This window comes from Balaenoptera physalus (assembly GCF_965194825.1).
Source record: "Balaenoptera physalus genome assembly, chromosome: 7".
NCBI classification, from domain to species: domain Eukaryota; kingdom Metazoa; phylum Chordata; class Mammalia; order Artiodactyla; family Balaenopteridae; genus Balaenoptera; species Balaenoptera physalus.
The window spans coordinates 18039174-18060130 of record NC_138886.1 but is presented as its reverse complement, the minus strand read 5'-3'; the positions used below and the strand labels follow the sequence as shown (position 1 = coordinate 18060130).

Here is a 20957-nt window from a genome sequence, read left to right as displayed (position 1 = left end):
GGAGAGGGGTGTGCAAGGAAGAGCATGTCAGAGAGAGAGACAGAGGCAGACAGAAGGAGACAGACAGACAGACAGACAGACATCCAACAAAAGGCCGATAAGAAATTCAGGGGAAGTCAAGAGAGATGGGCTCTGAAAATGATGCGGGGATGTCCTTCAGATGCTTGAAATTTAGACTTTATCCCAAGTTTGAGGGGGAGCTTCTCAGGTTCTAAGCAGGGGGCCAACAGATCAGATGTTCATTTGGGGATGAAGATTGACATCTATGAACACCTCCTGGGTGTCAGACCCTGGATGAGTGGGTCGAAGCACATTTTGAAACTGAGAAGTTTTGCTTCTCGTCTCTCAGAATGAAGAGCTGCCTTCAGTGCGGGAGGTGAAGGATCTCCCCTGTGCCACTCTTTGTTCTACTTCTTTCTTTTCTTGCACCTGCTACTGGTATTGCATTGAAACAGCCCCACGTGGAAATTTTGCATGGACGAGCAATTCTCTGATGCTGTTCAGATGATTATATTGGCAAAGGGCAGGGGGCAATCGAGGTCTCAGCACCCAGTGCTGAGGTCACCGCTGAGACGTGTCCCTTCACCGGCGTGTGCAGGTCTTCTCACTGGTGAAATGGGACAGCATCTGCCAGTGGAGGGAGAGGAGGGAGGCCAAGGGGATGTGCCGAAATGTCAGAGAAGACTCCAAGCAGTTTTCCCAAATACTCAAGGGATCTGCTTTCTTCTGGTGGTTTCTGAATAATTTTTCAAGAGCACATGTGTGAGTCAACTAAAGAGACAGAACGGAAAGTCCCATGGTCTGTTACAGTCTGTCCCATTGGTGTGGGGCACCCAGAAATCCCTCCAGGAGAGCAAAAGCCAGCTCCTGCATCAGAAAGGGGCCCCCTGCACTGGTGGCTGTAACTCCCCGAACTTGTCCTCAAAACGTGCGCTGGGAGGGACTTTAAATCTACTAAACTGTTCAGGACCCCAGCAAAGGACTCCAACAGACTCTCCACCCCCTCTTCTTCTCTGCCTCCTTAACTCCTTCACTCTTTTGATATTTATTCAAACTTATGAAATGTCAGATGCTATGATTGGCCCCCCAAAACTTTTTGAGTGATGAGAGTTTTATAGAAAAAAATGAGATTTAGGATCAGCTCAGCCTGGCTTCCAGTTCCGGGGTCACCACTTACCAGCTCTGTCACTTTGGGCGAGCCGGTTCTCTTTGCTTCTACCCAATCTCTTATCAATAAAACAGGAGTGATAGCATCCATGTGGCAGATGCTTGTCAAGGATGAGACAATTGATCCACAAATGTGGTTTTCCTTCGGATGGCAGCTGAAAACTTTTTAAAGAAATGCTTCTTTCTGCCTATGAAGCTTAACAACTGTGGGATCCAATTAGGAACAATTGAGTTTTGTGTTGTTATTTTTAAAGAAACACTCTTTGGGACACAGAAATCTAAGCAGAGAGAGAGACTTTGAAAGTCTCTTGGTCTTACTTCACTTAATTAAGATTTGGCTTTGATTAAATAACTTCCCTAAAGCCCCCCATCCCCTATCTGTTACGAAAGGATTCTGATATTTGGATTCAAAACCCACTATAATCTTCTTGTGAACCTACTATGTCCAAAGCATCCTTTTCAGCAGGGGGTTGGGGTTGAGATGAATAATTCAACCGCTGCCCTCAAGCTGTCTGTAGTGTCCACGGAGGAAAGGGAACACTGGAATAGGTACCTCTAAGAAGAAAAGAAAAACTTGGGCAAACTGCTGTGATACATGGACACACGGAATAACCCTTAGAGGGACATACGTTGAGGGGGACGGGTGTGCGTGAATACAACGCCTGGCGTTTGCAGCAGACATGCGTGGGTTACCAGGGAAGGTGCTACGTGGAGCAGGGAAGGCTCTCACTTGCCAGTTGACTCTGGTCTTGCAGCCCAGGAACAAGCAAGGCTGTGTGGTTCTGGGCTGCTTCCACTGGCTCTTCACGGAGAGCAGACACAGCTGGGCCAGTTTACCCCACAGCCCGTCTAGGAAGACCCCTAGGCCTTCGTGTTCCCTGCTTCTCCAAGCCTGACCCACTCCCATCTCACTGTCTGTATCCTCCGCGTCATCTCTCCCTCCTGATCCATTCAGGACCAGACTCCTGCCTTCCATCCCTGCCATCCACTCAGGCTCCCTCAAGACCCTTCTCCATCCTCGTCTTTCATTTTCTTTTCTTTTCTTTTTTTAAATTATTGTTGTTGTTTTAAGCAGGGGCACCGGTGTTTAGCCAGCATGGCCTTTGCTGTGTAATTTAGTTTCGTGTCCTGTACCCAAGAAACATGTAAAATATGTAAACAGCGTTCGCTCTCAGAGACTGTAATGCGCGTAGGAAGCAGCGGCCGGTCGAGCTTGCTGGGCCCGCTGCTTCGGCGGTATTGGATTCTGTCCCCAAAACCACATGCTCATTTCTCTAAGTCTGGAAGTAAACTTTCTCAAGCCAGGCCCAAAGGATGGGGTTCCAAGGGGAGTTGGATGTTGGTTGTGCATAGGATTTTGCTTTTGGTGTGTGTGTGTGTGTTCATTTGTTTGTGTGTGTTCTTCAAACCCCCTACCCCCCACTCTCCATCCCAACATCCTTACTTTTTTTTTTTTAAACAATGTTTTTTTTAAAAAATATTTTAATTAATTAATTTACTTATTTATTTATTTTTGGCTGTGTTGGGTCTTCGTTTCTGTGCGAGGGCTTTCTCTAGTTGCGGCGAGCGGGGGCCACTCTTCATCGTGGTGCGCGGGCCTCTCACTATCACGGCCTCTCTTGTGGCGGAGCACAAGCTCCAGACGCGCAGGCTCAGTAGTTGTGGCTCACGGGCCCAGTTGCTCCGCGGCATGTGGGATCTTCCCAGACCAGGGCTCGAACCCGTGTCCCCTGCACTGGTAGGCGGATTCTCAACCACTGCGCCACCAAGGAAGCCCATCCTTACTTTTTAAATTAACCTGTATATGCTATCTATAGAACCAGACCAAAAAGGGCTTTCCACCCTCTCCGCCACCTTAGGCACGGATTTCTTAAAATGCACCTAATTCTTCAGCCAGATCCAAGTGCCAGATGCTCCTGGATATATTGGTGCGTGTTCATTTTTTCAGGGAGAGATGGACTGAGAGAGGCAAATGAAAGGCACCCATGCTGAGAGGTATGCTTCTCTGCCAGGGTGGTCCAACAAAGACTTCCCTGGGGCTCCTGCCCACCCCCGAACCCTTTACCCAAACCGGACCTACGTATGCAGCTGGTGGAAGGGGATGCTTGGCTGATGCCCGCATTTCTCTCCATCCTGGGAAAGAGCCTGAGTTTGGGAGAGATCTGGTCTGCTGGCAGGATACTGCTCTCAGGAATGTGGATGCTGCTTGGGTGATGCCCAGGTCTGCAATGTAGCCTCCTGGGGCAAGGGGTCCAGGAAGAGAAAAGCAATGCAGAGCAATGTAAGGAAGGAGATAAACCGACATGCATCAGGGAGCTATGGTCAGGAGTTTATATTCCAGAGAAGGCAGAACTGTGTCAGTGTTGAGAGCCCGGGCTCCAGCTCAGCTGTCTGATAGGACTTTCATTGACGATGGAAGTAGTCTATATTGGCACTGTAGCCTCTAGCCACCTATTGTTTTGAACCCTTGAAATGTGGCTCAGGAAAGTGAGGAACTGGATTTTTAATTTTAATTAGTTTAAAATTAAATAGCCACAGGGAGATACTGAGCTACCCTACTGGAGCAGGTCTAGAGTCTATCACATCCCAGTGCTGCCACCTACAGTGAGATCTAGGGCAAGTTACATGGTCTCTCGGCCTCAGTCTCCTCATCTGTAAAATAGGAAAATCAAGTGGCAGTTGTGAGCATTCCAGAAAATTGCACACATAAAACACTTGGAACATTGCTTGGCATATAATAACTGCTATCTACATGTATTCAATTCAGTTATTGCATTAAACCTTTATAACCAATCTGTGTAGTAAGAACTGTGTTCCCATTTCACAGATGGGGAAGCAAAGCTCCACACAGGGTCCCCTCCTCCAAGTGGTGGAACAGGAGGAAAGCCAGTGCTTTCAGGCTCCACAGCCCATGCACTTTCCAGGATACACACCACTTTCCCCAAGGATTTTTTTTAAATGTGTGGTCACTGCTGTGTGTTCCAAGATGAAGAACAAGGCCTGGCACATAGTAGGCATGCGATAAATACTTACAACTAAATCTGCACTTTGTTCTCTTAACAGCTTTGCACAGAAAGTAGGAAACAGCTACTGGAGGCCAGACCCCAGGAAAAAGGCTCTACCCTTTTGCCTCTTATTATTCTGGTCTTAGGGATGTTCTCGTGACTAGATTTCTATGGATATTGATGGAAACATAAAGGGCTGTCTGTCTGGCTTGAGAGTGTATGGTTCGCCTTCAGACAGGCCTCCCAGTGAGAAGCCCAGCCAAGGAAGGTGTGAAAGAGCAAGAGAAAGAAGGGAGGAAGGAGAGGTGTGGGAGAAGGGAAGAGGAATACAAAATTAAGGGAACTATAGTCAATATCTTGTAATAGCCTATAAGGGAAAAGAATCTGAAAAATATATATATATATATATATATATGTACGTATAACTGAATCACTTTGCTGTACACCTGAAACTAACACAACATTGTATTAACATCAACTATACTTAAAAAAAAAAAAAAGACCTATTACAAAGCTACAGTAATCAAAACAGCATGGTATTGGTATAAAGATAGACAAACAGATCAATGGAACAGAATAGAGAGTTCAGAAAATAGACCTCCTAACATAAAGAAAACTGATTTTGACAAATGGACAAAATATTTGAACAGACACTTCACCGAAGATGCTCAATATCATTAGTCATGAGAGAAGTAAAAATTAAAACCACAGTGAGATATTGCTATACATCTATTAAAACGGCTAAAATTAAAACAGCTGACCATATCAAGTGTTGGTTAGGATGTGGAGGAACTGGAACTCTCATACACTGCTGGTAGTAATTTTAAAAGTACAATAACTTTTGGAAAACAATTTGGCAGTGTAATCCAGCCATTGTATTCCTAGGTATTAAAAGAAAACATGTCCATTCTAAGGGTCGAGATATATATATATATATGTATATGTATATGTATATTCATAGCAGTTTTATTCATAATAGACAAAAACTGTAAACAAACCAAATGTCCATCAGCTGGTGAATTGGATAAATAAACTATGGTATATACATATAATGGAATGTTGCTTGATAATAAAAATAATGAAGGGAGAGATGAAAAGGAATGACTAAACAATAATAAATGACAGTAATGCCAATGACATAATAGTACTAACAATAGTTGATAATAATGATAGGAGCAGTGTGAATGGTCCAGCTCTCAAGGCGGTTACTCCATGTCAGGACCTCTACCCAGAGGTTCACACTGTTTTAGCACATTTATACCCACCAACCCCTCTACGAGGTAGTGGCTAACTTTCACTGGTTTTCAGAGGACTAAATTGAGACTCACAAAGGTTAAGTAACTTACCCAAGTTTCTACAGCTAGCCTAGGGGTGGGGCAAGGAAATCTAGAATTCGACCCCAAGATTGTCTTCCTCTAGAGCCAGGAGGAAAGAAGTAGGAAGGGACGAAGGAGGGAAATGTTAAGTGTGTTTCTGGCATGCAGGGCTGTGTGTAAACATTTGCATGTGCAAGAGCTCTTTCAATCCTGAAACAACCCTTCAAAGTAGGTGCCATCATCTGATTTTGCAGTGGAGGAATTTAGGCTCCTTGAAGCATTCAAGGTCATGATGTCAATAAATGGCAGAATATGAGATTCCAGCCCACATCTCTTCAATGCATGTGACTTCCACTGCTCATGGAAAGTTCAGGAAAGTGGCAGGTGTAAGATTGTTGAGGAGATCACATTGTGGATCCCAGATCATGCTGGGATGGTTCCCATGGACAGTGTCTCAGAACAGCTGCTTCAACACCCTGCCTTTTTTGCAGATGTGTACCGCCTTGTCCAAGGGTACCACTAGGGGAAAGCATCACTGCGGATAGTCTCCGTCCCTCAGAGGAATCTGCTGGTGGGGTGGTGGACACTTACGTCAGCAGTATCTATTGGGCATTTGATGGGCAAAGCCCCCAGTTTGCATATCAGGGTCACTATCCCTACCTCTGAAATCTGGAGAGGGAGGCCAGAGAGAAATGCCACCCTTCTCCTTAAGAATGAGCGCCCTTATTTGAGCTGGAAGGTCAGCAGGACACCGATAAAAGCATAAGTGATCCCTATCCTCTTGTTCCTTGCATGCGTCAGAACATTGCATCCTAGGAGAAATCAAACTGAAGGCAGCCCTGGCAAGATGACCGCCTGCTCTTCAAAAAGCAAAGAGGAGAGGCAATCACTCAGTGGTTTCCAGGGTGATAGGAGGGGATCAGAAAACCCTGAGGTCTGCAGTGAAGGGCAGAACCCAAGGACAAGGCACCTTGGCATCAAGTGGGGTTCCCTGCAGGCAGTGTGACTCATATTTCATCTTGGTCACAGCTTGGAACACACAGGTATTTATTAGGAAAGCAGGAGAAGAGGAAGAAGGGGAAGAAGGGAGAAAAAACACAAAAACAACCTGGAAACTCCTAGTTTTATGAACTTGAGAAAGTCTTGTTCTTTTAACACACAGATGTTTTTAAGTGAAAAATCACTCCTTTGACCTTTCTTGAATAGGCCAGTGTGGTCAAGACTGCCATTAACCACTGCTCAACTATCCTTAACCAAGGGTTTCGGTGACCAGGCACCAAGCTTGGATGTGGTCACCACTTTCCTGATTAACCCATGGACATCTCAGGGCTCCCAGAGGAGGCAAAGAAGAGGTCTGGTGGTTTCTTAAAACATCCTGCTTCAGTTGAGTAGCTCTGAGCTGAGAGTTGGAGATTTCCGTGCTTCAGTGCTTTGCTCCTGAGTTGGCCGTGTCTCCCAATTCCACTCTAGAGCCAGTAAAGAGGGCATTTTAGAGTGAAGCTAACTGGATTTGTGTTCTCAGTCTTTGGTATCTGATTTTCTAAACAGGAAGTTTTGGGGTGCTGGATTTAGAGCAGACAGCATTGGTTGCTCCTATTCTAGAATTATGATATCCTGGTATTCTGGTCTAGAACTGGAAATGTTTCCATGCTGAACGTCCTGTTTTAGAACTGACAATGCCTCTGGGCTCTGAAATACAGATCACGATGCTTCAGGATTCATATCTGAAGCTGGCAATGCCTCAGGATTTTCATCTTGTGCTGGCAGTATCTCTGGGTTTCGATCCAGAGTTGAGTGAACATTCTGGTTGAAGCTAACAGCATCCTCTTGATCTGATCCAGAGTCAACGCTGCTTTTATATCCTGACCTAGAATTCATGAAATGTTGTTAATTGCTTTCAGTACAAATTTTTTTAAAAAGAGATTTGGAAACACAGAAAGTTAGCAATGTGTTTTTAAAAATATAATGTGTTCAGAACTGTGTTTGCAGCAAGATTCTACATCTTGAACTTTATCCTTCATGCCTCTGTTATTGACATCATCTGGGAAACTGGGTTTGTCATGGCTCAGCTGTGGCCCAGTTTTTCTCCTTCTCTTGCCTTTTTTTCTCCAGCCCCTGCTCTTCAGAGCCCACTTGACATTAAGATTCTGCATTTCAGGCCCAGCCCTTGGGCATGGACTGTCCCTCCTTTTCCATGCCCCTCTCAACCTGAATGGACCTCGAATACGGAACCCACCACGCTGTTGTGTGGGTGTTTGCTGGGACAATCCTTTACCCTCCATCACATCCCCCCAGGGGTCTGGGCGCTCTTTGGGAGAAGGGATTTTATCTTTATTGCCTTTTTTCCCCCTCTGGGATCCATTTTCCTCATATAGACCATGGGAGATAAAGAACCTAACTCGTAATAAGTGCTGTGTAAGTGTACATTGAATAAGTGCATGAATGAATGAATGAGTTAGTGAGAGAGGAATATAAGAAAAATTTGAGCTTTGGCTGGAAGAAAATTTGTCTTCCACAAGAAAACTGAGATCTCTGGGAACCCCCAAAGCCCTGTCCCTCACCCCTAAAGAATTTTAAGAAGGTCCTGCAACCCACTCTTCTAACCCTGTCAGCATCTTACTGTCGGAGGAGACGCATGTGCCATGAAGTCACCCACGGACCATCTGGCCGGGGATCCCGTGTCCCTCCTCTGCTGCGGGAGATTACGTAAGCTGGACAGCAGCCTCCAGATGTTAGCAGTTTCTGCTCATTTCTTTCCTCCCTTTTCAGCAACAATAATAATAATTAAAACAAACACAGGCCTCATCCCCTCCCCGCACCCCTGAAATTACAAACAGGTGGGCCCAGATGCCCTTCCCCTCCAAAGGCCGAGTCTCGAAGTCAGGTCCCGAGCCTCGGCAAGGCCTGCCCTGCCCTGAGCTGGGCAGCCAGACCAGCTGCCCTAGGCCCCAGAGCGGGTACATGGCCGTGTCATGAGAAGGGCCTGTGCTGGACTTTCCCTCTCTCTGGCTCCCACCCCCAAAGCCTTGGCCTCCAACTTAAATGGATGTATTTTGGAGAACTAGGTGGCTTAAGAGATTAGTAATGAGATCCCAAGTCTTTCAGTGCCGGGTCAGGAGTTCAGAGGCAGGCCTGGGTGACTAGTGAATGGCGTAATTACGGGGAGATGGGGAGCAGGCCTGCGGAGGGCCCGTGTGAAACGAGCCCGGCCAGGCCTTTAAAGGGACGAGTTGTCAGCTGCACAAAAGCCGACCGCCACATCCGACACTAATCACTCTCCCCTGTTAGAGGATTTACTAGCTGGAGGAGCCCGAGCCCCCTGGCCAGCGCCTCCTCAGAACGGGTGTCTGGGTTCCGGTGATGAGCACGGCCCGATGCCCGGCTCTGCTGTCTGTGAGATCGGAGATGACGCCGACCCCATGGGGTGGAGTGGTGAGAACTCGCGTTTCATACAAACTCAATGGCTGACCTGTGTCCTTATTTTAATTATGGCCCCCACTGCCATGGTGGTGATTATTTCTTCCTCTCCCTCGGCTTCAGTTTTCCCACCTGTAAGCGGGTAATAGGAATCTCCCCTTCACAAAGGACACAAGGATGGGCTTGACGGAGGTGAGGGCAGCTGGGTGCTTCCTGTCACCACTGTTGCCGCTGCCGTTCCCAGCATCAGCACTTACACTAGGTGGGCCTGTTTCCTCATCTGTGTCATAGGAGGCAGCCTTACCGTAACACAGGCAGGAATCAGACCCGGACTTCACATTCCTGACAGCTGCAGCTTCGGGGTGCCATTTATGCCCTTTGAACCTCGGGCGCGTTACCTGTAGGGTAAGCGAGGATGGCAGTTCCTGCCTTACACAGGAAGGAGAGGCTCTGCACTTGGAACACAGTCGCTGGTTTTAAGTGTGTTGGCAAAGAAACACACTTTGTCTTTGCCATTTATCATGGATGCTTTCTCAGGCCTCTTGCATACATTTTTCCCTTGGAAGAGGGTTGGAACATCCAATTTCTGTCCCCTAGAAATCCTGAGCTTCTGTCTATAAAATGAAGCCACTGAGTGAGCAGTCCCCATCAATCCTATGACTCTGAACCATTTCTTTTTTTTTTTTTTTTAATTTTTATTTATTTATTTATTTATTCATTTATGGCTGTGTTGGGTCTTCGTTTCTGTGCGAGGACTTTCTCTAGTTGTGGCAAGCGGGGGCCACTCTTCATCGCAGTGCGCGGGCCTCTCACCATCGCGGCCTCTCTTGTTGCGGAGCACAGGCTTCAGACGCGCAGGCTCAGTAATTGTGGCTCACGGGCCCAGTTGCTCCGCAGCATGTGGGATCTTCCCAGACCAGGGCTCGAACCCGTGTCCCCTGCATTGGCAGGCAGACTCTCAACCGCTGTGCCACCAGGGAAGCCCCATTTCTTTTTTAAGAAATTTAGTTTCTCCACCTGTAAAAATGTCAGTATGCTGCGGAACAGTGGTGTCTTAAATGATTTCTTTGCTCCTTTCGCCTTGAGAGCCTAGGCTTCTTTTCCATGACCATTTCATCAGGCCAGGAGTTTGAACCCCAAACCACAGGATTCCAGACGTGTGGGGAGGTGCAGGCCAGGAGGGTATTAGACCCCTAAGGAGTGTGAAATGCCTGATGTGTTAGGGACAGACCCTGGGAGCAATGAGGTACTAGTCACCCCAGAGCTGAGCCCCAAGGCTGGAGGGCATCTAATGCCGGGGTATCTTATCTGGAAGTGTCTCCTGGGTGGAGGCCGTGAGGTCTGCTGCTATTTCCAGATCTCTGGGTGGGAGGAGGAGGTATCCCTACATTCCATGCGCCGCCGGCCCTGTGCACAGGAAATGCTTCTTTGCTTGATTGTCTGTCCATGCCAAATAATAAATCCTGAAATTGAAACGGGCAATCCAGCCCTCCCCCTCCCTTCTATCTTTTTAAGGCAGGTATCAAAGGGGAAACTGCTCTAGGGGCCTAGGGAAAGTGATCATTGTTTCTAATGGTCACTAAAGAAAGCCTGGCTTTTCTTCCTTCCTTTCTCTCTCTCTGTCTCTCTTTCTCTCTCTCTCTGTCTGTCTCTCTCACTATTAAGTGTGTAAAAAGGAGGTTGGAGGAGGGGATTGAAAGTGTGTGTGCCCGCGCACACACACGTGTTATGTAATGTTAACCCTCGGTTGCCCTTAAAGTTTTTTTTGTTGTCGTTGTCATATTCAGAGGGTCAGTTTGGAGTCAGGGGCATAGGAAGGAGGTCAGATTGGGCAGAGGAGTGGGGAGAAGAACCCAGGTGGGAGAGGACTACAGTACTCCCAGCCGGTGAAAGAGGCCCTGAGCCGGAGTCGGAGCGTTTGGGTGCCTGTGTCCATGTCACCTTAATGGACACCAGGTATGTGGGGCACATGTTAGAAGCCTGATATATAGTAAAGGATCAATAACATTTATTGTGGTTTTTGTTAGTTCATTCAACTAAATATTTGCTTAGCGCCTACTCCAGGCCTTCCTCTGCTCTTAGTATTGAAGATATAACAAGTAAGACCTCATTCTTGCCCTCAATGCGCTAACAGCCGAGTTCGAGGATTGCACATAGGCAATCCTAACCCATCGTGAGTGGCTTAACATTCTGTTAAGATGGTTTCAGGGGTCTACACTCAGGGGAACAGCAGGCACTGTTTAATGATGTCTGTCCTGGGCAAGAGATGGGGGAACGGCAGCACTGATCCCATGTGTTTGCCTCAACCGGTCCACTGGGCTCAAGGGCCCTTCTACTTCCTTTAGCTATCACTAAGGAAGGCACTGTCCTCGAAGCTCATGCATGTAGACACGTGGACAGACGAGAAACCACAGTGCAGTGTGTTGCACAAAGGCTGTGACAGAGAGTTCTCGGAAAGTCCAGCCACAGGGTGGGAAGAGGACGGACTTTGAGTCAGACCACTTGACTTTGACCTCTCAGCCATAGGGGAGTGACCAATGCCTTCCAGACCTCAGAGTCCTTATCTCTACAAGAGGGACAAAAACCGCCTATTCCTCAGGGTTATTATGAGGGCCAGAGGAGATAATACACGGGCAGCGCCAGTACTGGGAGGCTGTCCCGAAGAGTTGGTGCCCTTTCCCTCCCCCGCAGGAGCTCTGAGGAGGGGGCAGTACGTTCTTGAAGGAACTGCCAAGCCAGCTTTACAGAGGTGGCTTTATTTCACCTGGACCCCTCTGTGTCCCGGTCTCCTGAGGCAGGCTTTCCCTCCTGCAGTCTTCATATCAAGGAACCCTGCCCACCTCTTCAACCTTGCAATTCTTGGGGAAATAACTTGGCATTGAACCTGTAAACCTGAGGTTAAAATGTGGCCTAAGTAGAAATATTTGGAAACACTTCCTAGGGACCGTGTGTGTGTGTGTGTATGCGTGTGTGTTTGTGTGTGTATGCATGTGTGTGTGTATGTGTGCGCGCGTGTGTGTATGCGTGTGTGTGTGCGCGTGTGTGCGTGTGTATGTGTGTGTGCGCGCGTGTGTGTGCGTGTGTGTGCGCGCGCGTGTGTGTATGCGTGTGTGCGTATGCGTGTGTGTGTATGCGTGTGTGCGTATGCGTGTGTGTGTATGCGTGTGTGCGTATGCGCGTGTGTATGCGCGCGTGTGTGTCTGCGTGTGTGTGTATGCGTGTGTGTCTGCATGTGTGCGTATGCGTGTGTGTATGCGTGTGTGCGTGTGTGTGTATGCGTGTGTGTGCGTGTGCGCTCTCGTGCACGCACTCCTACGCTAATGTGTATTGTTATTGTCAGCATGCACCCCACCCTCCCCACTCCCTATTCCTTTTCCTCTCTTTTTCTGTGAGGCCCATTCCCAGGTCCCTTTGAATTGAAAGAGGAAATTGGAGAGGATGGGCTAGAGGTTTGACTAGCACTTCCTCCCTCCTGTGATTGACAAAAGGGCATGTAAATCTGTAAAAGTGAAATTCAATAGAAACCTCAAGGCATCTCCCCTGTGTGGGAAAATACCAGAACTCCCACTCCCCCTCTTCTCTCTCCATCCCCCGCCTTTGTGTACATCGTGTGTGGGTGGAAGATAAACTGGATTTAAAAAACCCTTTGAAAGCAAGACATCGTTAACTCCTCTAATTGAAAGCAGTCTTCTGCAAGGGGGGAGGTTTGGAGGCCGGTGCTGGATGTAGTGGCTGGCGGTGCCTGGGGTGGACGAAAGGGCCCAAGTCCTGGGGCCACAGAGGCCTCTGCTGCTGTCAGCCGAGGCCCGTCCCAGGGGACCCTACAGCGTTCTTTCAAGCCAGTCTCTCTGTTCCCCACTGAGCTCTGTCCCCCACCTGTCTATGAGATGTGATGGCAAGAATCAGGTCTCGGAGGAGCTTCCCAGCTCAAACATCCAATGATGTCAAAACTTTGGGAGAAGAACTTCCAGCTCTTTTGCAGCATGCACAAAAAGAAAAGAAAAATAAAACAGGAAACACATTGCTGGAATGGCTGCAGTAAACGTTTAGGTTACTTCTCCAGTTGTCTTAGACAGAAAAGGCGGCTGTGATATTAGTTAGCTTCTGGCCTCAGAGTATCAGAGACATGAGATCCATGAGTCAGCTCAGGCCCACAGGAGGATCACACTTCACTGCAGAATCAAGACTCTCTTCAGCAGCCCTCGCTGGAAGAAGCTGGACGTCAAAAGCTGGCCGAATGTCAGAACAGAAAAGCCCTTTGGGGATCCATCTTACTCTGTCCTTCTACAAGTGGGGAGGATGAGTGTCAGAGGAAGCCAGCCGTTGAGTCAGCTCTAGGAGGCAGGTCCCGGAGCCTGGCGATCTTGGGCTCTTTCAGCCAACAGGCCCTCCCCAGGGCAGAGCTGTAAGGCCCTGCTTTTGTCTGCTGAAGAGGCTTCCCGGAGAAGCAACAAAAAAAATTCCCAAGTCCGTCCTCCGGAACAGCCCTGAGCAATGTGTAGGCAGACCCTTTTCAAGTTGCATCTACAGGTAAGAGTGGAGTTTGCGCCTGGATTTGAATCCTGGTTCTACTAACTAGTTGTGTGACCTTAGGTGAACCACTGGGCTTCAATTTCCTTATCTATTAAATGGGTATAATATTTATACTATATTTATATAATATAAATATATTATATTTGTAATATATTTATAATATACATTTATAGTATAAATATAAGTATATTATATTTATAAGTATAAGCATATTATATTTATATTATAAATACAAGTATATTATATTTATATTTCCTTATCTATTAAATGGGTATAATATTTATACTATATTTATATAATATAAATATATTTGTAATATATTTATAATATACATTTATAGTATAAATATAAGTATATTATATTTATAAGTATAAGCATATTATATTTATATTATAAATACAAGTATATTATATTTATATTTCCTTATCTATTAAATGGGTATAATATTTATATTTATATAATATAAATATATTATATTTGTAATATACTTATAATATATATTTATATTATACATATAAGTATATTATAGTTATATTATAAATATAGGTATATTTATATTATAAATATATTATATTTATATTTATATTTCCTTATCTATTAAATGGGTATAATAACAGTACCTATCTCACAGAGTTGAAGGTTGCGTGATCTCGTGCATATGGAGTACTGGAAGCAGTGGCCAGCATAGAAGAGGCAGTCCATACGGTGTACACTGCTATTGTGATTGTTGTTCACTGGGTATCTCTTGTGTCCTGTGTGCTGGGCAATCTGCTAGGATTTATTTGAGGATGAATAAAACGTGGTTCTCACCTTGGAAGCCTTCAGGGTTTAAAGGGGTAAGACTGCGCTCTAAACAACTATAATCCAACTTGACAAGTGCTGTAACTGAGGTATATATAAAGAACTATATGGACACATCAGAGGGAGCGATTAATTCTGCCTGGGGGGCGAGCCACGGCTTTCCGAGGAGGGCTGATATTTGAGACTGGCTTTGAAGTGTGTGTAGTATTTCATGGAATGGGCCGTCCACTGCAGTGGGGTGGAAATCTGGGCACAACCTCACAGTCGTGGAGTCCACGGCGTGTTGGGGGGAAGGGTCGTCCAGCGGGAAGCGAGCACCATGGTGTACTTGGCATGCGTGCCTGCCCGCAGCGTGAGGCCGGAGCGAAGCTGGCTGTGAACGTGGGGGTGTGGCTGGAACCAGCTCCCGAAGGCCTTTGTAAGCCGAGTCTAGGAAATTCTCCATCCTGTGGTCCACGGACAGCCGTGGAGGGTGTGATAGGTAGCAAGGCGATGTGATGAGTTTTTCACTCTGGAAAGTTAATTATGGGGACCTTTGGGGCAGGGAGAGTGCAGTGTGTGGAGTGAGTAGAGATAAGAGAGTGGTCATCGGGACCCTCTTCTCCATCAGTGGAAGTGGAGGTTTTAACCAAGACAACAACAGTCGTGGTGCCACGTGATTGAGTACACAGAACGTGGAATCGGAGGGATCAGAGTCCAGCATCGGTTCTCATACACAACTGGATATATGACCTTGAAAGAGTTAGTTAAAGCTTCTTTGCCTCATTTCCTCATCGGAAAAATGGGATAATTCCAACCTCACAGAGTAATTGAGAGGATTAAATGATACTGTGACCATGAGACCTTGATGGATAGTATTACTGTGGGTGTCCTTAAGCGCCGGGGACAACCACTGCACCTCACAGATGGGGAGACAGGGTGGGAGAGATGTCCAGCTAATAAGTGACAGCCAGAACCAGCCCAGGTCCCCTGTGTCTCTTGTTTGGTATTTGAAGTAAGTACAGATATCTCTGAAGATGACAGAGAGTCTAAGGGAGTGCGCTAAAGATGAGACCTTCCCCCTCAAGGTCAAGGGGAAAACGGGGTTGCTCGCCCCTTGGTTCCTGCAGGCCCTAAGATGGGGATGAAAGGCAGTGACCTTCTCAGCTTCCATCCAAGACGCAGGGCTGGGCTTCCTGCAGAAGAGAGCGACATGGGCACCACAATTGCTGCCATGAATTCTTGGGGGAGGGGTAGAAATCTCACTGGAGATGGTTCTACACAACAAAGGTAGGATTTAGAGGGTGCAGAACATAGGTGAGGGCAGGGCATCAGTTCTGGGAACCAGAAAAATTTGTATTTTCATATTAATTTTGCCACTTACTTGCTGTCTTATAGTGTGCAAGACACCTGCCCTCCCTTGATCACTGAAAAGGGAACGGTCTCAGCAGATAACCTATTTAAGTCCTTCTAACTCTAAAACTCTAAAATAAGGAAGCGTGTAAGTGTTGGCTGCTTAGAGAAAAGAGTAGGAGAAAGTGCAGCCAGACATCTTCCCCTGGCTGTTGGGAAGAATCTGTCCAAAGGTAAACTGGGCTGTTTATAAATGGAAGTGAGTTCTCTGTCCATGAAGTATTCAGGAAGATGCTGGGTAATTCCTCCTTCAACCCTGAAAAGACCTAAGTGAGGGTGCTTGCCAGCCCAACCACATCTGCCCTTTGCCTAGCAACATTATATGAATTTCTCTTTTTACCCCTTCACTGGATCATTTATTTATTAATGTATTCAATAATTCAGTAAATATCAATATCTTAGTCATTCAAAACAATATTTGTTTTATTTCATTTTATTATGATGAGAACACTTTAAAAGAAATCTACCCTCTTAAGTTTTTTTGTGTACAATACAATATTATTGACTATAGGTACAATGTTGTACAGCAGATCTTTAAAATTTAATCATCTTGCTTAACTGAAACTTTTTGTTCATTTATGCATTGATTAGCAACTCCTTTTTTCCTCTCCCCGCAGCTCCTGGCAGCTACCATTCCACTGTTTGATTCAATGGGTTTGACTATTTTAGATACCTCATAGAAGTGGAATCATGCAGTATTTGTCCTTTTGTGACTGCCTTGTTGCACTTAGGAGAATAACCTCAGGATTCATCTGTGTAGTCATATATGGCGGGATTTCCTTCTTTTTAAAGGCTTAACAATATTCCATTGCATGCATATACCAAATTTAGTTTATCCATTTATCTGTTGATGACATTTGGGTTGTTCCCACATCTTGGCTATTGTGAATAATGCTGCAACGAAGATGGGAGTAGGCAGTGCAGAAAGATCAGTTTCAGCTAGAAGAGACCCCCTCCATATCTTTCTAGAAGAACCTGAAGCCTAGAGGCTGCCAATATGTTTCTAGAGCCTCCGTGATGTATTCCACAAACCAGTGAGTGATGTAAAGAGAAGGAGGAGATCTTGTTCATAGCAGCATGACAGAGAGGCCAAAAAGGTTCCTCTTATCACCCCCCTGACGTCTCTGGGGTTGGGGGCGGCAAGGTAGAGCCCTTGGCATCATGTGAAGGATTTGTGTGTCAGAGAATGGGAGGTAGAGCAGAACGGCTCTGCCTGGGATTTGAGAGAGGTGCAGATTGGGAAGGGAGAGGGAGTGGGAGAGCTTGGAAAGGTCACTGAAGAAACTGGGCGAAGGTGATGGTGAGTGAGGAGGAACTCGGGGTGATGGTGTGAGAGCTTGAGTCGACATGGGGCGTGCGATGTAACTCTCCTGCTCGTTCCCCCACAAAATGTTCAGTAAAGTCTACACTGCTCAGTAATATTTTATGGAATTGGATTTGCTTTTTTAGAAGGTGCAGAAAAGTGGGTGGATGAAAGCAGGGCATCCGCACAGAATCAGGTACCTTGGGATCACACTTAGGTGTGTGACCATCCTTTTGGCCAAAGGCAAGGCTCTTTTCCTCTCAGAGAGAGCCTGGTGTGCCATACGTCTTCCATAAGTGGCTGCTGAATGAGCACATTCAAGCAGGGTCTATAAGAGCTGGGGGCTCGTGAGTGTTTGCAGCCTGCCCACACCTCCCCAGGAACACAGATGGTTTTAAGATCAGCTGGGGCTTTGGGCAAAGGTTCAGCTGGATTTGTTTGTTCCTCTCTGATCTACTTTGACTGTCCCTGGTCAGGATCGCAGCCAGCCTGAAACAAACACAAAACTAAGTAGGAAACCAGGAGAATAAAATAACAGCAGCACGTTCCTCTGAAGTCCTGTCTAGTGCTGATAGAGCTGACAAGATAAGAGGAAACTGTGTTTAAGAAGCGAGAGGGCTTTGTTCAAGTCCGAGACTTCTCTGACTGTGAATGCTGTAGATGCAGAGATAAACCCCCTGCTCTAGCCCTCCAGAGATGTGCTCCACCACTCTCTGCTGGGGGACAGGCAGCTAAGAACACAAGGGGAAAGAATTTCAAGATGATACATGTCAAATTGCTGGCCTGGATTTCAGATGCCATAGATAGTTTATGCAAAGTCTCGCGCTGTTGTAAAAATGTAACACAATCCCCTGGCAGATCTGCATGAGCTCAGTCTCAGTTGTTTTCGAGAAAAAATAAATAAACTTGAAAAACGTCTTCCAGCCCATTAAAGTGGCTTGTTTTACCCATAGTCTCCTCGGTATTAGGCTTCTAGAGATTTGAGTAACCGAAGCCGACACCTCATTCCTGGCCAGTGAGATGGCTGATTCTTGGCACTTTTACTCTCCTTAGGACGTTACCTGTGACGTTCAGGAAACTAATACTGTATTCCCAGGACCCACTGACACCTTGGGGAGGGGGGAGGGAAACTTTGGCAATGAACAAGTTTCAGTACTTTTCAATGTTTTGAAAGCAGTGAAGCTCTTATGAAACACTACAAGGCAACTTGATATATAAAAGAGTTGAGTGAAGATGGGCTGGTTGAAACAACGGAGCAGAAGCTAAGTACATCTTCTCACATCCTGACCCTCAGACTGACGTCTCCAAGCAGCCCTAGGAATCCATAGGCAACACCTTGAAAACCTATGACCCAATCCAACATTCAGATGTGAAAGGTAAACCGAGGTCCACAGAGCGGGGATAACTAGTCCACAGTCACACATCAAATTGTGAGAGAGTTTGAACCAGAACCAAGTCTCTAATCCAGCTCACCATGGCAGAACTCCCCAGGTGACAAAAAACTTTTCTTCTTCTGTTTGAGGTTTCAAGAGTAAACTGAAGATGGTAACTTTAAGGGAAATTGGGTAAAGCATATATGGAATTCTTGGTATTATCTTTGCGAGTTTCCTGTAAATATAAAATTACTCCGAAACAAAAAGTTTATTTAAAAAAAAAGCATTGCATCTTGCAGTTGTGGATTACAGGGCAGCCATGTGTTTTAGCTTGACTTTGATTAGTGAATGTGATGTGTAACTCTTCCATGCTATTTTTAATTCTTCTACACTCACGTATATGAATCCCTGGGTATAGTCTTGCTTTGCATGATTTTTATAAATAGCGTCATAATACACTTACACCTTGTTCTTTTTTAGTCACTCAGTGTTATGCTTTTGCAATCTCCCCATGTTGAGATCTATGAACTCACAAATAGGGCTTCCATTTTGCTTGGCCAGGGTCCATACTGAACCAGGTGTTAAATATTGTTAGGACCATCGCTACATTTGAATCTCATTCAGTCCTCTTAATACTCTTTTGCTTACAGAATCCTATCATATGAATATATCATATTTTATTCATCCCTTCTTCAACAGGTGAACATATAAACTCTCCCTAATCTTTTGCTACTATAGATATGGCTGGAATAGATAGTCTTGATCCTTGTATATGTATTTTTTTCCTTTTCTTTTTGTTTGTTCTACATGTGTATGTTTGTTTTACATGATTGAGATTAGATTATCTCACTTTTTTTCATAGCTTATAAGACCTTAGAGTTCTTTAGGTTGGCCTTACTTTTCAGATGCGTAGCCTGAGACCCGCAGGTGTGGAATGACAGGCCCAAATTCCCGGGGAAGATTGGAGAGAGGAGCCGCATTAGAGGTCCGAGGGAAAGCTCTAATTTGGGATGACCTTCTGCAAAAAGTCTGACCAATCTCAAGAACACCTCGGCTGTTCCTCTCCTTTTCCATCATAGCTCTTTTCTAGTCTACAATTTATAGTAATGTATGCATATGTGATTACTTGATGAATGTCTGTACACACTGTCACTCTAAGGTCTGTAGCATCTGACCCGTCTGCCGTCTTGTCCCAGAGTACTCGGCAAATAGCAGTTACTCAATAAATGTTATTGGAATGAATGATTGAACCAATGGAATGAAATGACATTTGGATACACAAGATACTCCTCAGTTTGAACAATACTACTTGTCTATACATGCTTCATGTTTCTTTTAATACAATTTGATATATCTATCATTGAGAATGAATGTGTGTGTGTGTGTATATGCAAATCTATACAAATGGTAGAGCTGATTTTCTCTGGGGAAAGCAAATGCCCACATTGTCATAGTCTTTGTTCTGTCATTAATATAACTCTGAGCACAATTGATGGATTTGCTCTAAAGTGGTCTGCTTGGTATTCAAGAGTCTGTGAGATCCAAGCCCTCAGGCCTGCCTTTGATGCCACTTTCCCCAAGCTCTGTTATACCAGGCAGCTTGTCACTAATCATTCTGGGCTTCTGCTTTCCTCTGAGTCCTTGCTTGTATTCCCTGCATGTGCAATGCCCTTCCCTTCGTAGCTACCCTATTCTTCCAGACCCAACTCAAATGTCAACTCTTCCAGGACTCGTCCCCACGAGAATGGCTCTGACATCTCTACCACCAAAACGTGTTATCTGTCCTTTCCTTAATAACACTGAAGATTTTCTCTTTTACATTAGAATGTGGGCTCCCGGAATAGACTCTTGTCAGTTCATCCCTATTTCTTCCTGCAGTGTCAAGAACGAAATAGGCGGATAGTAAAGTTTTGTCAAGTTGAATTTAACTCAACCTCTGAGACCCTCTAAAACATTTGTTTCCCTTTTTCTTTTTCCAGGTGTGTCGAACCAAGGTGATAGATCTCAGTGAAGGCATTTCCCAGCATGCCTGGTACCCTTGCACCATCAGCTACCCGTACTCCCAGCTGGCTCAGACCACTTTCTGGCTCCGGGTAAGTCAAAGCTTTGAGAGCCTTAGATTCTCCAGCAGTGGCCCCCAGGAGGCACTGCCTCCTGTGACCCTTTCTCAAGATGGCTTTGTCTACCCACTGAGGGTGTTAATTGTAAGGACAGAGAAGAAAACACTTAGCAGCGGGATGCTTCCTGGAATGGAATCCCTTAATTGCTCATGGGATGCCTTCAGTCACTCTTATTTTGGCCAAGAGTTTAGATACCACTTATCTGCCTGGAAGACCATCATTGTTCAAGGCCTTTTAAACTGCCTTCTCCTTGAAGTTTTCGCTGACCGCCACAGAGAGAAGGGACTGTCTTCTCCCTTTTAGTCCTCCACGTGTGGTCATCTATTGGATGGCTCTTGTCAAGTGCCATGGTATTCCATAGCTGTCTACGGGCCCATCTTCCTGACTATGGACTGTGATTGTTTCAAGTTTTGATTTGTGTGTTACTGACCTACATTGAACTCCACCGTCCACAGAAATGCAAGGGCAAATATCTTATTTACCTTTGTCTCCTCGACGCATAGTACAGAGGTTAGTTAGCGTGGAGAAGT

General features: G+C 45.8%; 1 protein-coding gene across 6 annotated transcripts in view; it reads left to right on the top strand.

Annotated features, from left to right (window-relative positions):
* PAPPA (pappalysin 1) overlaps positions 1 to 20957 on the top strand; it is a 310893-nt gene that overhangs the window by 152012 nt on the left and 137924 nt on the right. For all 6 annotated transcript variants that reach the window (XM_082470406.1, XM_082470404.1, XM_082470405.1 and 3 more), the window contains exon 11: positions 20287 to 20400. In XM_082470406.1, the coding sequence (XP_082326532.1) occupies positions 20287 to 20400 (114 nt within the window). The remainder of the gene's footprint in view (positions 1 to 20286; positions 20401 to 20957) is intronic.